Source organism: Rhinolophus hipposideros (genome assembly GCF_964194185.1).
Source record: "Rhinolophus hipposideros genome assembly, chromosome: 10".
Classification (NCBI taxonomy): Eukaryota; Metazoa; Chordata; class Mammalia; order Chiroptera; family Rhinolophidae; genus Rhinolophus; species Rhinolophus hipposideros.
This window is the reverse complement of record NC_138056.1, coordinates 70903794-70919898: the sequence shown is the minus strand read 5'-3', so window position 1 is coordinate 70919898 and position 16105 is coordinate 70903794. Positions and strand designations below refer to the sequence as shown.

The window sequence follows — 16105 nt, the reverse complement described above, 5'->3', positions numbered from 1 at the left end:
GCTCAGAGATTGAGGAGGGTAGGACTAGTGACAATAAACTGGAAGGAAGGGACTAGAAGAAGAGATAAACCCCCAGTTGACCATGAAACGGGCTCCAACTTGAAACTAGACTTAAACCAGCAAATTCCCTTAGCCCTAACCACATGAGAAAACTGCGTGAAAGCGCCACCCTTGGTGAGCCACAGATTTGGCTTCAAAAGGATCAGAGGGTGTGGTCCAGCTAGAACCCAGGTGCTGCACTATGGACAAAGTAACCAGAAGAAGCTGATTCAGAGAGGTGGGTTTTCCATCCCTCCCCTCACAGGGGTCATCCAAAGCCCTAAGCTTGGCTTTCTGCAAAAATTATTGCTGGTTTTAGTTTTGCAAACCACTTGAAGCTATGTTTGTAACACAATACAATTAATAGCTTGTTGTCTAATAGCATGACCCAATAACTGTTCTGGCTCTAAGCATCAATCTAACTAGTTTTCATTGTCAATAAACATGGCAGAAGAGGGGAGAGAGTAGGGTAAATATTCCCAGAGTAATTGACTGAAAGCCAAAAATAATCCCACCAAAATCTACATTCAGAGGAAGTTTTGCTATTGTAATTATAGACACAATCTGAGATAAATTATTTGCTTCTCTCTATTTTTAATCATAAAAAACAATATAGCCATAAATATGAATTACCACTACAGACACTCTAAGGGTAGTTCATGTTATCTGATGTAGCTGAGGAGCTAAGTTCTTGTTTTACCTGTAGGCACAAAATTCCTCTAGAGAAATAACTGCCTTTGTTTAGAAAAATACCTTGATGAGCTGCTTAGTAATGGAAAGAAAGGTCCTGAAATTTGGATTGTGAGGAGACAAACTGGAGATTACTGAGAACGCCCTAATTAAAAAATAATAATAAAGCTAAAATTTAGGGTTAGAAGCTAGTAGGAATAGGAAAAGCCCAGCAGCAGGGCAGGAAGCAGAAGATCTAGTTGGTGAGAGAGTTATTTAAGAACTGGGAACTTAGCACTAAATTTTAAATTGTCTGCAGTACTGTGCTGGACTCTAAATATCCGTCCATTACCCCTTACTCTCCTGTTTTAAATCTATTATACAAAGCTAATGCTTGTGAGTCCATCCGGAGGCAGTCAAACATCAAAGTTATATCCTACTTCAGCGTTGGACTGAGATAATCACTGCCCTTTCTTTCTGAGGTGTAACTTCTAAAAATTGGCACTAATGGAAAAAATATCTAGCTCTGTTTCAAAGTTTCCCTACCCTTCTTCTTGCAAGCAGGGGAGATGGGCTTGGTTAAGGAAGGCCCAGATCTTTACAGCTTAGGATCTGAGGGGGGAAAAAGGGACAAAGAGGAAGAGTAAATGGTTTTGTTTTGGCTTTCTCCCTTTGGTGGTGAAGGAAGGAAGCTTAAAGAATAGTAATTCTGATCATCCTCTCTCTCACTTTCTTCTCATTTCCCTTCCCTCTGTGTCCTCCTTCCTCATCTACTTTCCCAATTACAGAACTTTTCTTCCATTAGCTGATGGGCCTCAGGGCAGTGAAAGCTGTAATAAGAGGCCACATTGCTGCAACAGCTCACATTCTACTTAGAACAGGCTTACATATCATCTTCTCCAGTCACCTCTCACCCAGATATTGTGGTAAGGCCATTCACATCATCAGTTACGTTCACTGAAGTATTCCACTACCTTGCTTTCCTCTGTATAAACCCATCTTCTCCTGAATGTGAAATGCTTCCATGCATTCAAAATTAAAGTTGTGTCACTTCCCCCAGCATCTGACTTACTCTGTTTCAATTTTTGTGACTTTTTCTTCTGTGGATATGTTCTGTTGTTCATACTATCCACCCTAAGATTTTCTTGATAAACACTACAAATGCTTTTCTAGTTTAAAAAGTCAGTAGGATTTAGGATAAAGAGATTTCTTTTGTTGGTTATTATAACACATTACATTGTAATATTTAAAATAATTATTTTCTTGTTTCTCAGGAATCATTGGCATTATTGGCACCAATAAAATGATTGGAATAAAACTATTTAAATTTCCTATTTTCTCTTATAGTTAGTTATCTGATCACCATGCTAGGTTCTTAGTGGTGAAAGAAAAAGGCCATTACAATACATAAAAACTCCAAGCATGTAATGACCTGACAACCATACTAGCTAGCAGTTAGAGAACCCTTACCATGCTCCAAAACACTGCTAAGTCTTTTGTACACTTAATGCTCTCATTTAATCCTTACTACAACCCTAAAAGAAAGGTACTAATATTCCAATTTTTCAGATGAGGAATCTGAAGCACAGAGAGGTTAAGTATTTTGTCGTTATGACACAGAAGGAAACTGACAAGGCTGAATGACTCCCCTTTAACGCGATGAGTTAAGTCAGCCTGGTCAGAACACCAAAGCAGAAAATCACACTACAGCAGGGGACAAATCAAAAGTACAAAAAGGAAAGCTATCAAAAATAAAGCATACGAATCAATGACCTAAACAGAAGAGCTTAAATCATAGAACCGTTAGAAGACACAGATGAAAATGTTCATGACTTTGGAATTGGCAGTGGATTCTTAGATACGATACCAAAGGCGTGAGCAACCAAAGACAAAATAGATAAATTGGACTTCATCAAAATTATAAACTTTTGTGCATCAAAGAACATTATGAAGAAAATGAAAAAACAACCTACAGAAAGGGAAAAATATTTATGAATCACATCTCCAATAAAAGTGTAACATCCAGAATATTTAAGAAACTTCTACAACTCAACAACAAAAAGACAAAACAACCCAATTAAAAATATTGGCGAAAGACTTGAATAGATATTTCTCCAAAGAAGATTTTCAAATGGACCACAGCACATTAAAAGACGCTCAACATCATTCGTCATTAGAAACACAAATCAAAATCATATGAGATACAACTTCACACTTACGAAGATAGTTATAATAAAAAAAATTTAAACACAGAAAATTTTAAAAGATTGGCAAAGATGTGGAGAAATTTCAATCCTTATGCATTGCTGGTGGGAATGTAAAATGGTACAGCCTCTGTAGAAAACAATTTGGTGGTTCCTCAAGATATTAAACCTAGAATTACCATATGACCCCACAATCTCACTCCTAAGTATACACCCAAAATAATTAAAAACAGAGACTCAAACAGATATTTGTAACATTAATGATCATTAGACAATTATTCACAATAGCCAAAAAGTGGAAACAACCTAAGTGTCCATTAACTGATAAATGGATAAACAAACTATGGTATATCCTTTATAACGGATATACCATAAAAAAAGAATGAAGCTCTGATACAAGCTACAACATAGATGAATCTTGAAAACATTATGCTAAGAGAAATAATCCACACACAAAAGGACAACTATTATATTATATGAAATACCTAGAATAGTCAAATTCATAGAGATGAGATGTAGAATAGAAACTACTAGGGGCTAAAGGGAGGAGTAAGGAAAGAGTTACTGGTTAAGGGGTACAGAGCTTCTGTTTGATATGATGAAAAAGTTCTGGAAACAGATATTGGTGATGGTTGCACAACATTGTGAATGTACTTAAAGTAACTGAATTGTACACTTCGAATGGTTAAAATGATAAATTTCATGTTGCTCATATTTTACCACAATAAAAAAAAAAATTATGGTTTTCCTTCTTTAGAAATAAGTCCCTCACAGCAAGTATCTATAGAGCACATCATTCTCATGAGCTCCAGATCTGATTTTCCAGCTGAAATATTCAAACCCATTATCCAAAATTGGTGTCATTGCTTCCACATCCAAGTCTCTGTGTCCCTCCCATAAGCCTTGTCTCTGTATTAGCAGTAGTACCATCCACTAAGCGCATTACTCTTAGGCCATCTTTAATTCTCTCTTCCTCACTCCTGCAACCAATCAGCTCCTAAGTTTTTGTTTTGTTTTGTTCTTATCAGTCCTACCTTCTATAATATATATGAGGCGTGATCAAAAAATATGGTGAATGTTTAAATTTTTAAAAATTTATTACAGTAAAAGACACATTGCCATTAATCCCTCCTCAAAATACTTCCCCTCGCTTCGAACACACTTATCCCATCATTCTTGCCACTTTCTGAAGCAGTTCTGGAAGTCCTCTTTCGTGAGTATCTTTATTTTATCCTCCATCAGAACAATGCACCACGTCACATATCACTTCTGGTACGGCAATTTCTGTCAAATTAAAACATTATGATGTGTTCTCATCCACCTTATTCACCAGATCTGGCACCACGCAACTTCAGGCTCTTCCCCAAAGTCAAAATGACCATAAAAGATAAACATTTTGAATCAATTCAGGACATAGAAGCAGTTATGACAGTGTCACTAAAGAGGACTTCCAGAACTGCTTCAGAAAGTGGCAAGAATGATGGGATAAGTGTGTTCAAAGTGAACAGTTGTATTTTGAGGGGAATTAATGGCAATGTGTCTTTTACTGTAATAAATTATTTTTTATTTAAACATTCACCGTATTTTGTGGTCACACCTCAGAGATCTTGAATTTCCTTCCTCTTTTACATCCAGTCATTCTTAGTTTAGGGGCTCATCCTCCCTCTCTCACCTGAATTATTGTAATAACTTTTTCTTGATCTGTCTGCCTCTAATATCTCTCTACAGAGAGTCATCTGTCCTTCACAATCCATCTTCAGAACAGCCACAAACATTTTCTTACAACATTATAAATCTAATAAGGCTACTTTCTTCCTTTAAAACATTCCTCGACAACATTAAGGACAAAGTCCAAACTCCCTCATGTACAAGACTGGCTCTTCCCAACTTGACCCCAACCTGCTTTTCCAGCCATTCATCCAGCAGCAACACCAAGTGCTTACTTTTCTCTGTCCCTGCTCTTCTTCTCTTTCCAGGTACTCTTCCTATAATGGCTTATCCCAAGGAATTCCTAGTTATCCTCCCAAATTCAGCTAACATGCTACCTCCTATATTAATCATTCCTCAATTTCCATAGGAAAAATTAGCTATTCCTTTCTCCTTGGTAGCTTTGCATATGCTTATAATATGCAATGCTTTAAATGTCACATTGCTTTAAAACTATTTATCTCCCTATGTCCCAGCACCAGAGCATAAGTTTCTAAAGGTTGGAATTGGGACTTAATCCCTGTCTTTTGCTTTTTCACTAATTACAGTTTAGATGAACAAGAAAACACTTCTTTCTCCCTATCCAAAAGTGACTCTTCAAGGGGGTTACTAAAATTTATCTAAAACATTTGTAGTGTCTAATGTGCTTTGAATTACTAAAAATAAAAATGTAAAATCTAGGAAATGCCTTTGAACTTTAATTCAATTCAAAGATCACAGAAAACCTCATATAATTTCCATATTCGCTGATCCAAGTTCATAAATATTCACTTATTCTACAAACATTTATTGTGCACCTGTTACATACCAGACACTGACTAAAGATACCAGGTCCTCAAGTGTAGTTGAACTGTGACTACATAGAATTAAAGCATCTATGTAATGGTTTAGAAGATACCTGAATAATTAGATTTTCAGCACCAGTATACTTGGAGTGTTTTCTATGATGCTTTATAGTCAAAAGCAATGGTGCTCTCCCAAGAAATGTATAATATAATGACAAAATGAATAAGCAATGTGATGTGATAGAAAAAGCACTGAATTGGGAGTCGGGACTAATATTAACTATCTGTGTGACCTTAGGGAAATAAATTAATCTATCACCTTAGCTTCAATTTTATCTTTAGTGAAAATAAAGTAGTTGAACTGGAATCTCTAGATCATGGATACTTAATTGCTATATGTAGAATAACCATGATGTATATCAAGGACCCAAGCAGCTCTCCCAGTGTCTGGTTAGCAACTGGAGTCAGGGTGATTAGAAGAGAAAGATTTGATACAGTGATTTCCAAATTGAAAGTCTAGCTTTGGAGAAACCTGTTTCTATAGAATGTGAAGCATGATGAGTATGGTAGTTACACAGTCAAGCCCATACTTGAAGACTTTTATTTGGTTGTTATTTTTTCATGTAATTGAAGAGAAATTCGGAGTAATGTTGACCACTAAAAAAAGAAATAATCTGATTAAAAGGAGACTTAGAGAAGGGAATTCTCAGTGCTCCGCCAAGGTATCTGGAAGATGAGAGAATGGAGTACAGGCTCTGGGTGGCCACTGACCCAGTCACAGCTCAGCATTTCTTCCTCCTGCCACTCCTGCCATCATTCCCCCTCTACAGAACCACAAGGTGCTGACAATATTCTAGTTCTTGACTTTGATGACTGTTACAGAATGTTTAATGATTATTTGATCATTTATATGTTTTATGTACTTTTCTATGCATTTCAATGTTTTTTTTCTTTTTAAAAAAGCTCTTTTAAGATATGTGGTACAATAGTGTCCTCAATGAGGCTGCCTTAAATTTTAAATTACGACGATAAGATCGGAGTAGCAGTTTAATTCCAGCAAATAAAATGTGTTTTCTCGTGGACTAAATTTTACACAGGAGACAAGGAAAAAAATCCAAGACAAACACATTGTGTGCTTCCTGCCAATAAGAACATAATACTTCCTCGTTGTCATTAATAAAAAATAACACACACTTTCAAAGTTCTGTAGAAACTACAAAGAACAAACCATTCTAATGAGTCACCTATTTTTACATTCAGGGCTGAGAAGCTATATAAATCTCTGAAGCCTCTGGCAGAAAACACCAAACCAACCATAAGTCTGAGAACAGCCTGTGGACAGCAGCTATGCAGCTGGCCCTGCTGTGCACCGTGTGTCTGCTGCCCAGCGGCCTGGCTCTGCCACTTCCCCTGGAGGCAGGAGGCATGAGTGAGCCACAGTGGAAACAGGCTCAGGTATGTCAGTGGCCCACTCACCTGGGTCTCCAGGGTCTCTGCACCAGCATTAGCAAATGTGTTTTTCAATTTGGGTAATTTTTCTACTATAAAGGCAACATATGTTTTAATTGACTAGCTATTAAGAGCAGCCTTTAGAGCCTTCCCAAAGTAGGTTCAAGTTCCAGCTCTTCCACTCGCTATGTAGATGAGTGTAGGAATGGTATTAAATCTCTGTAAGTTTCATTTCTCTAATTTGGAAGTTGGATATTATAATGGTATCAACCAAGTAAAGGTGTTGTAAAACACTTAACACCATACCTGGAACATTGTTCATGTGCAATTAATTGAAGTTGTTATTATTATTTATTGTAACTTGAGATTCTTTTCATAAGAGCAGAGTGTTGCCTCTTATAAGGAGGACTACTTGTAATGGAGAAACTTGAAATCAGAAAATAAGGGTAGACGTTATGCCTCTTTCACTTACAAGTGTGATGATGGGCAAGACATGAAGTTTTGACTTTGTTTTCTCATGTGTCCGATAGAAATAATAATACTATGTGGTTTATAACTCACAGGAATATTTTAGTGAATAAATGAAGTAATAACACTACCAAATATCATGTATGTAACAACTATAAAGTATTTCATATACATCATGTCATTTAATTCTTAGCTCTATCCTGAGAAAAAGAAGAAACCAAAGTTAAGTTGATTCACATACTTGTTAATGGTGGAGAATCAAGGAAGTGTTTTGATAGAAGTCAAGGACAAGTTTTTTGGTTCAAAAATCATGTTCTTTCTAATACAGTACTTCATAAGCAGCCTAATAAGTGTGAATAATTATTATTTGGCAAAATAATGGGATGTTTAACCCTAAGTATTGTTTATAAATTGAAGCTTTAAGCATAGGAATAGTCGGGTTTTATTTCACATTAACTTTGACTTTTAAAAGTCCCAGTAATATGTTTGATTGAACCATATGAAATTACTGATACTTGACCGTTTTTTACCTCCAAAGCAGCGATTTCGTATTTTCCACCTAATAGATTCTCCAGAAGGAGGACACTTATGAGAGTATTGAATCCATTTACTTAACAAGCAAGTTGCCAGTAAGCCAGAGAGAGGTTAGCTAGATTTACGGAAGGCAGGAAAATTCATCTCAAGAATGCAGAGAAATTTCCTCCAAAGGGTGTCTTTGTAAAGCCTGTAGCTCTGGAATGAACAAAATGCATTGTTTATTTTTAAATAAGGGATTAATTCCTAACTGTCACGGATGAACAACGAGTGGTTGTTGCAATGAATGAAACATAATTATTGTTAACAAGAAGAGAGAGCACATTACTAAGGTTACTTACATACCATGCAACATACAGAGGTTCTGAGACAAGTAGCCGTTGCACCTACTTCAAATTAGACAGTCAATGAGTAAGCAAATGTTTAAATCATTTTAATAATACTATTATGCATTATATCACCCTATACATTTTTGTAATGAAGTGGGCTTTGGAATCAGAGCACAAATTTAAATATTGGCTCCTTTCGTTAATCATGGGTTGGCCTTGCACAAGTTATTTTGTTTCTCTGAGCCATTTTTCTTCGTATGTAAAATAGGAATAACAATGAGGTACCTCCCCTTTACAGGGTAATTATGAGGCGTAAGTGAGATAAGTATGTAAAGCTCCTAGTATATAGTCCCAGCCACTATCTAGTAAGTGCTTGATAAAAGTTCTTGTGAGTCTGCTGCCACTGTTATTTCATTCTTTTTTTATTTTTATTTTTCGTATTTAGTTCAGCAGCTAATCTCATAACCAGATACTTGGGTCCTTTAAGAAATTTCCAGGGACCCAGTGGTGCATGGAATACCCCTGGGAGACCTGCTTTATCCTGCAGCCTCACAAACGGGATTTACAAGTGATTTAACAGTAGAAAGAACACAGGACCAGCAATCAGGAAACTCAGGTCCAGTTCCGCTACTAATTTAATATGTGACCTTCAGCAAATCATTTAGTTGCTAAGAGGTTTGAGAATATGTACATTAAACTATAATTTCATAATATCCCTTCCCAGGACTAAAATTTTAACACTCTTTAACTTCAGATGTGACCAGATTTCCAGAGAATCTTAGAAGGGGCTGGGCGACTTCGGATGTCCCCACAGGGTCTCTGATGTGAGGGAAGGTCTCAGTTGTGCCTCTTGAGGACACACTAATCATTCTTCCTGATTAGCTGTTACAGACAATTCTATGTTACATAAAGTGTACAGTAGGTTTCTCTTCAAAACATTTAATGGGATAAAAAAGAAATGGAGGGACTCTTCTTTTGCTCATGAAATGGAATAACAATGCTTCATTGTCAATATTAAATTTTCTTCTCATTCATGCACACTTATTTTTTAATTTTTTATCTTTCCATTACAGTTATAATGCAATTTTGTATGTTTCAGGTGTATAACTTAGTGATTAGACATTTATATACTTTACAAAGTGATCACCCTAATAAGTGAGTACCCATCTGACACCATACATATTTATTACAATAAGATTGACTATATTCTTTATGCTGTACTTTACATCCCCCAGGACTGCTTTTATAATGCACATTTATTTTACTTGATGACTATGTAACTATGTGTCTTTAAACCACCATATGTGAGTCCACAGAAATCAGAGGCTAAAAGGTGCAGATTTAGAGATCAATTACTCTTTTTCCAACAGGACTATCTCAAGAGATTTTATCCATATGACTCAAAAACAAGGGATGTCAATAGTATAGAAGCCAAACTCAAGGAGATGCAAAAATTCTTTCACCTGCCTATAACTGGAATGTTAAACTCCCGCATCATAGAAATAATGCAGAAGCCCAGATGTGGAATGCCAGATGTTGCAGAATACTCATTATTCCCAAATAGCCCAAAATGGACTTCCAAAGTAGTCACCTACAGGTCAGTTTTGCTTTGGTTTATTTTGGCAAAAACAATAAAGCCCTTTTCCTAAGAAGTCAAAACAAGCATTGTTTTCTTGTTTGCTACCAGGATCCTATCATATACTCGAGACTTATCACCTCTCAAAGTGAATCAACTAGTGGCCAAGGCCTTCGAAATGTGGAGAAAAGAGATCCCCCTGCACTTCAAGAGAATTCATAGGGGAGTTGCTGACATCATGATTGGCTTTGCAAGAGGAGGTGAGGAAGATTCCTGCAGGCTAATCCAGTGTGCTCTTTTGCTTGTCAGTGCCTTCCTCTCTTCAGAATTTAGGATTTTTAATGATTTTGGTCTTGTCAGCTCTTTTTCTAATCCATTAATTTAGGGCCACTTTTTATAACAAGAGGATGACAAACTATGGCCCATAAGCCAAATCCAGCCCATTATCTGTTTTTGCAAATAAATATTTACTAGAACATGGCCATGAGCCTTTATTTGCCTACTGTCTATGACTGCTTTGGGGCCACAATGGCAGGGTTTTTAGTAATTGTGATAGAGATCATCAAGCCCACAAATCCTAAATTACTTATTATCTGGCCTTTTGCAGAAAAACGTTGCCAACCCCTGTTTTGTAGCATGTGTATACACACACACACACACACACACACACACACACACACATACACACACACTTATATTTATAGGGCAGTTTAAAATATATCTAACTAACATCAACAGTAAACTGAGAAAAGGGGTTACACCTTCCAAAAGCTTTAAGTGGTCATGAAGAAAAAGGACAGTCCCTGTGGACTATTACCAACACCCCTCCTGTAGCAAAAAAGTAGAAAACAGAAAACTTTCATATTAAAGGGCTTAGGGTGATATAACGAGTATTGAACTGCTATTAATTACTAGTGTTTCATGGTGCAAATTTAGAGGAAAATACTGTTCTTTTGGTCTGTTCCAATACTGAAACGACTGGGTGTTGAGAATTTAGCTGAAATTAAACTTCAGCCATAATATTGACAACACTGAAGAAAATGTCATGGAAAGCACTGATCATGGCATTCCATATTTTTCAAGAACTAGATAAACTGGATATGGCCTGATACCAATTTGAAAATAAATTGCTCTCTATCACAATCAAAAGTGCTATTCAAATCCATTTAAGACCCTTTGAGCATGTTCTCCAAAAGACTGTCTACAATAACCACACAGAATAAGCTAAATCTTTAAGAAGGATTATACTAAATGGTACACAAGTTTCTTGCTGAAGGCAGTACTCACACTCATTGTCCACCCTGCCACCATCAGCCAAGCAAAGTGATCATATTTAACACTTAGCTGCAACCATAAGTTCGATGTAAATGTATTGCAAGTCCCATATCCAATAAGCTTTCGATATATGGTGGTTATTAGTGATGGGCAGTGTTCTGTGAAAGGAAAAGTGCTGTAACAAATAAACACCAAACCACGCTGCATATACAATTGGCTGCTGATAACACAACGCTAACTTTTTGGACTGGGCTCATCTTTCCAGGCTCCATAGTCATAAACTCAACCTGAGGGGAGTTACTAGATTGGTGCAAAAATAATTACGGTTAAAAAGGTTAAAAATAGCAAAAACCACAATTACTTTTGCACCAACCTGATAAATTCAGTCACTAAGGGCAATCACCCTATTTTCTTTCAGCTCACGGGGACTCGTACCCATTTGATGGACCAGGAAATATACTAGCTCATGCCTTTGCACCCGGGCCAGGCCTAGGAGGAGATGCCCACTTTGATGAGGACGAACGCTGGAATGATGGCAGCAGTATAGGTACAGTACCCCATCTCTCTTCTATTATACATCCTTTTTAAAAATCTCGAACAATTTGATAATTGCTTTGATTAGTAGTAATTACTGAGCCCTTGCTAACTGCTAACCACTGTGCTATGTGCTTTAAATGCATAATTTCATTTAATATCTTCATAACGCTACACAGACAGAAGATGGAAGCTCAGGCTATGAAGTCAAGCAACTTTGAGTTTACTTTGCTGGGCCTCTCCCAGTTACTCGCTATGTGTCTTTGGGCAAGTTATTCAACTTCTCTGAGCCTCAGTTTTCTCATCTATGAAATGGGACTATAAATAATTCCCACCTCATAGGATTGTTCTTTAAATTAAATGAGATAATGCTTATACAGTGCCTAGCACAGTGGAATGTATTAATAATTTAATAAATTATAGCTCTTTCTTTATGTTTCCCTCAAATTTACGTTTTTTAATTGAAGAGAAAGAAGAGCAGCAACTACAATATTTAAGAATTATATACAATTCGGAGATTATTCACTGTTGTTTAGAAAGGACTCACCCCATAACCCAGCCCATCATATTCTAATTGGAGGCAATTCTAAAAAAAAAAACAAAAACAAATACTGGCCTTGAAAGGAAAATTAGTACTGGCAGTGGGAATTCACCACCAGAGTGATTCCTTGCTGTGAAAATCTAACCTGTGTGAAATTATGACACTGCCTCCATTTTACATCCTGCATATCCTTTTCATTCTCCTTTCTTTCCAGTCAAGGTAGGCTAAAGTCAATCTAATGCACCACAGTTGGAACTCTTTCCATTCAAACCCACAGGCTTACACCTTCCCCCTTATTTGCAAAGCCTCTCTATGAATCTGAGGGAGAGAAAAGCATATATGTAATACAATTTAATAAATCAGAGTCAAAACCCAGCATAGCCTGGCGATCCTGCCTTTCTGTCTTATTTTCTCAAAGTCAACTTTTTCTCTCCTGCTATCCAAGTCACTATCATTTATTTAACAGCCATTATTTTTCATATATTATGACAAATCTACAAGGTAGGAATTATTATCTCTATTTAACAGATGAGGAAATAAGACTCAGTACTATCAGTTAATGTGTTTAGAGACATCCAACTAGTAAGTAGCAGTGCTGAGTCTGAAACCTAGATTTTAATGCTTCTAAAGCCTTTGCTTGCTACAGAATACTGCTCTCTGAGTAATTATATAAGAAGCAAATAGGCAGAAAAACATTACTTTTAAAAAATGGGGTAATGAGATTAAAACACTAGCATTCTGATTTTCCTTCTAAACCAGGGGTGTCCAAACTTTTTTCAACGTTTTTCACCAAGGGCCATATGCGGTAAAATACACAAACAGCCGGGCCACTCACTCGAGGTGAAGTACGTATTGCCTCACCTGGTTTATTTAAGTAAACTAAATATATTTTTGGAATTTGCTGCGGGCCAATTAACAATGGATCATGGGCCACAGTTGGCCCGCAGGCCACAGTTTGGACACCCCTGTTCTAAACCATTCCCCCTTATGAAGGCCTAGAAACAAATAAGTAAACTGCAGGGGGTTTCAAGAGTTAGGTATTTTTATAGTTATTTCATTTTCTATTATATATTATGCTATATTATATTTTACTATGTATACAGTTATTTATATAGTACTGCATGTCACTCTTTGGTTGTAGGAATTAACTTGCTATATGCTGCAACCCATGAACTTGGCCATTCTTTGGGTCTGGGTCATTCGTCTGACCCCAATGCTGTGATGTATCCAACCTATGAAGATAAAGACTCTGAGGATTTCAAACTTTCACAGGATGATATTGAAGGAATTCAGAAGTTATATGGTAATATTTATAATTTCAAATAAGGGGGCTTCACTTTGTCTCAGAGTAGGCTTGAACGGGAAAGACCGGGGAAACGGGTACTCACTTGGAAAAACACCCTGGAACTTTCATGTAAAAGCCTATTGAGGGGAGAAATTTGAAGCCTTAGATATTCAAAATTTAACTAGGCTGTTGATTTTAAATTTTCAGTAATACAGTATCATTTGGTTAAATCATGAAAATGACACTATCAAGTTTGGATTTCTTTTTGTCAAGCTGCCACTCACTGTCCTTCCTTGCTCAGTTAACATACGGTAGGAGAGTCTCCCCTGTGGAGATGGACTGAGGAACATAACACCTTCCTCTTTAGCCGCTCACCCTCAGGGACTCCTAGGTGACTAAAAGTACCCTAATTTTTCCTGACTGCAGACATGTGTAAGGAAAGGGGTTGATCATTGACAGTGACTGCTTAAAAATGCTCATCAAGATGCTTATGACTATCCAATGTCCCAACCTACACCTTTTTGTTTTAGTCAAGACCCAAATTCAATTTTAAAGCATAAGCTGAGTTGTATTTACTTGATCAAGTCAGTCAGAAATAGTAGACTGAGAAAGAAATGAAAGGACAAGGATAAAAGCCATCGTGTCTCTAGATAAAAATAAAAACAGTACGATTGAAAGAGGCTAAATGAATTGTTTAAGGTCATGTGGCTACCACGGGCTTGAACAATGCTCCCACATAAGGGCTGCAGGATTCTCTACTCTTTCTACTACATATCTCTGCCTATCACTACTCAGTAAGCTTTGAAAAGCAATTTGGAAAGGAGAATTCAGAATGATATCTTTAAGTCCACAGATATAATTGAGCCTTTCAGCAAAACATCAGGATGTAATAATACACTGCAAAAAGATCACTAAGAGTCTTTGAATGATCAGAAGAGCAATGAAAGTGCTTCCACATCATAATGTTCTTAGAGAGAAATTATTCATATAGGATAATGGATTGAAGGAGAATTTACTATATCAATCAGCATTGCCCAAGTTGTGTTCCCAGACCACTAGCCCTATAAGACAAGTCCCAAAAAAAGGATGCTATGGAGAAACAAGTTCAAAAAAAACCACGTAGTGTATTTTGGGTGCATAGGCTATTACAAAGTACCTAACAACCTCTTGTTTCACTCAAGGCCTCCTACATTTTTGTCCTTTCTATGGAACATCCATTGAGCACTCACAGAATAACATTTCAGAGAATACATTTTGGAAAATACCATGTCACTGTACTCTAAAGAGCTGTCAAAAACGCTCGCAAAACACTGAAAATTGTTGGTAAAGTTATCACCAACAAAACAGAAAATAGTACCTCCCTTTATGTAAAACTACAGAACTTATGGAATACTGCACAGCATGTGTAACTATCTTAGAATCTTAAGAAAACTAGAATGGGACTATAAATGGTTCTGGGGCAGACGGATTAGAAAAAGACAGACTGGTGCATTAAATCTTTAAGTATTATATGATGAGGTGCTCATAGTCAAGGCTGGAAAGAGGTAAATTCTGGACAAATGAAAGTAAGATTTCATTATACGGGTTTTAAATTCAGGAAGTTCATTAATCCAACAAGCGATGAACAGAAAATATAAATTCAAAAGAATGTGATTAAACTCATGAATGTAAAGTTCCCAGTATTCTTTTCAGAATCCTAATAGCTAAAATATATCAAGTATTTAGAGTGTACCAAGCACTTCACATGCATTAGCTCATTTAATCCAACAATCCAATGACTTGTTACTATCCTCATTTTACAGATTGGTAATCTCACACTCACAGAGCCTAAGTAGTAATTTGCCCAAGATCGTACAGCTGGTAAAATGGCAGACAAGATGCAAAGATACCTGACCTCCAGGCCTATGCTCCTACAATCTGCCTTCTAAGCCTTTGGAGGTTGTTTTTCAGAACCTTCAATAGTCTCACAAAGAAAACTGACCCAGGCACAGAAACCCGGGCTGGGTGAAAGAGAAATTGTATGTACTGTGACAATTCTTGTGTTTTTATAGTCTTAGGGTTTTTTAATGTATTTTATACCATGTCAAAATGTTTGGGTTTTTTTGTTTGTTTGTTTGTTTGTTTGTTTGTTTCTGTTAATAGGAGAGAGAAGTGATTGAAGAAAGAATTAGAAACTTCAGGGAGAACACACATTCTTTCATTGGATTCTATATGATTGTTCCCCAGTTAGAATTAATGAACACTGTTCCTGCCTTCCCTTTAGCACTTATTTCATCTTTCCTTGAATTGCAGTTGGTTTTTGCATGTCTCTCCTCCCTGTGGGGATAAGTTCTTTTATGGCACAATGTGTCTTACTCATCCATGTCTCTCCTCAAGCAACTTACACTTAGAAGATGTCAATGAATGTTAAATACACAAATAAATAAAATTTTTATTTCATGGTAAAATGATTTATATTTAGGTGTGCTTTTTTTTTTTTTTCGTGAAGAGCAGATACGCTATACAATGAAATCAAAGACTAAGGCAAAAAAAATTAACAACCCACCACATTATTTTGGGTCTTCAGCTGCACCCCACCCTATCACTGAGTAGGTAAAGTGAGAGCTCCAACCCTTTATTTTTCATTAGTGGAGCTCAAAGTTACACTAAGTTCCCCTTACCCTTTGGCCCAAGGTCTCATTCTATTTTGGAAAGTCCAATTTGTCCCACA

The 16105-nt window shown here is 36.7% G+C and overlaps 1 protein-coding gene across 2 annotated transcripts; it reads left to right on the top strand.

Moving 5' to 3' along the window:
* The first annotated feature begins 6711 nt into the window (after positions 1–6711).
* MMP7 (matrix metallopeptidase 7) lies at positions 6712–15838 on the top strand. 2 transcript variants are annotated; one of them, XM_081063059.1, is made up of 6 exons: positions 6712–6859; positions 9555–9781; positions 9872–10020; positions 11454–11582; positions 13252–13413; positions 15538–15838. In XM_081063059.1, exons 1-6 carry the CDS (start codon positions 6752–6754, stop codon positions 15552–15554), a joined length of 792 nt encoding a protein of 263 aa, XP_080919185.1. In that variant the 5' UTR covers positions 6712–6751; the 3' UTR covers positions 15555–15838. The 2 variants fall into 2 exon arrangements, with proteins under 2 accessions (XP_080919185.1, XP_080919186.1); XM_081063060.1 differs by having other exon boundaries at positions 15198–15838.
* The last annotated feature ends 267 nt before the right edge of the window (positions 15839–16105 follow it).

What these genes read in the sequence shown, in the direction of transcription:
- MMP7 (XM_081063059.1), top strand. Translation starts at nt 6,752, where the DNA reads ATGCAGCTGGCCCTGCTGTGCACCGTGTGTCTGCTGCCCAGCGGCCTG. An exon ending in TCCAAAGTAGTCACCTACAG is followed by an intron (nt 9,782 to 9,871) that starts GTCAGTTTTGCT and finishes GTTTGCTACCAG; the next exon opens with GATCCTATCATATACTCGAG. An exon ending in GAATGATGGCAGCAGTATAG is followed by an intron (nt 11,583 to 13,251) that starts GTACAGTACCCC and finishes CTTTGGTTGTAG; the next exon opens with GAATTAACTTGCTATATGCT.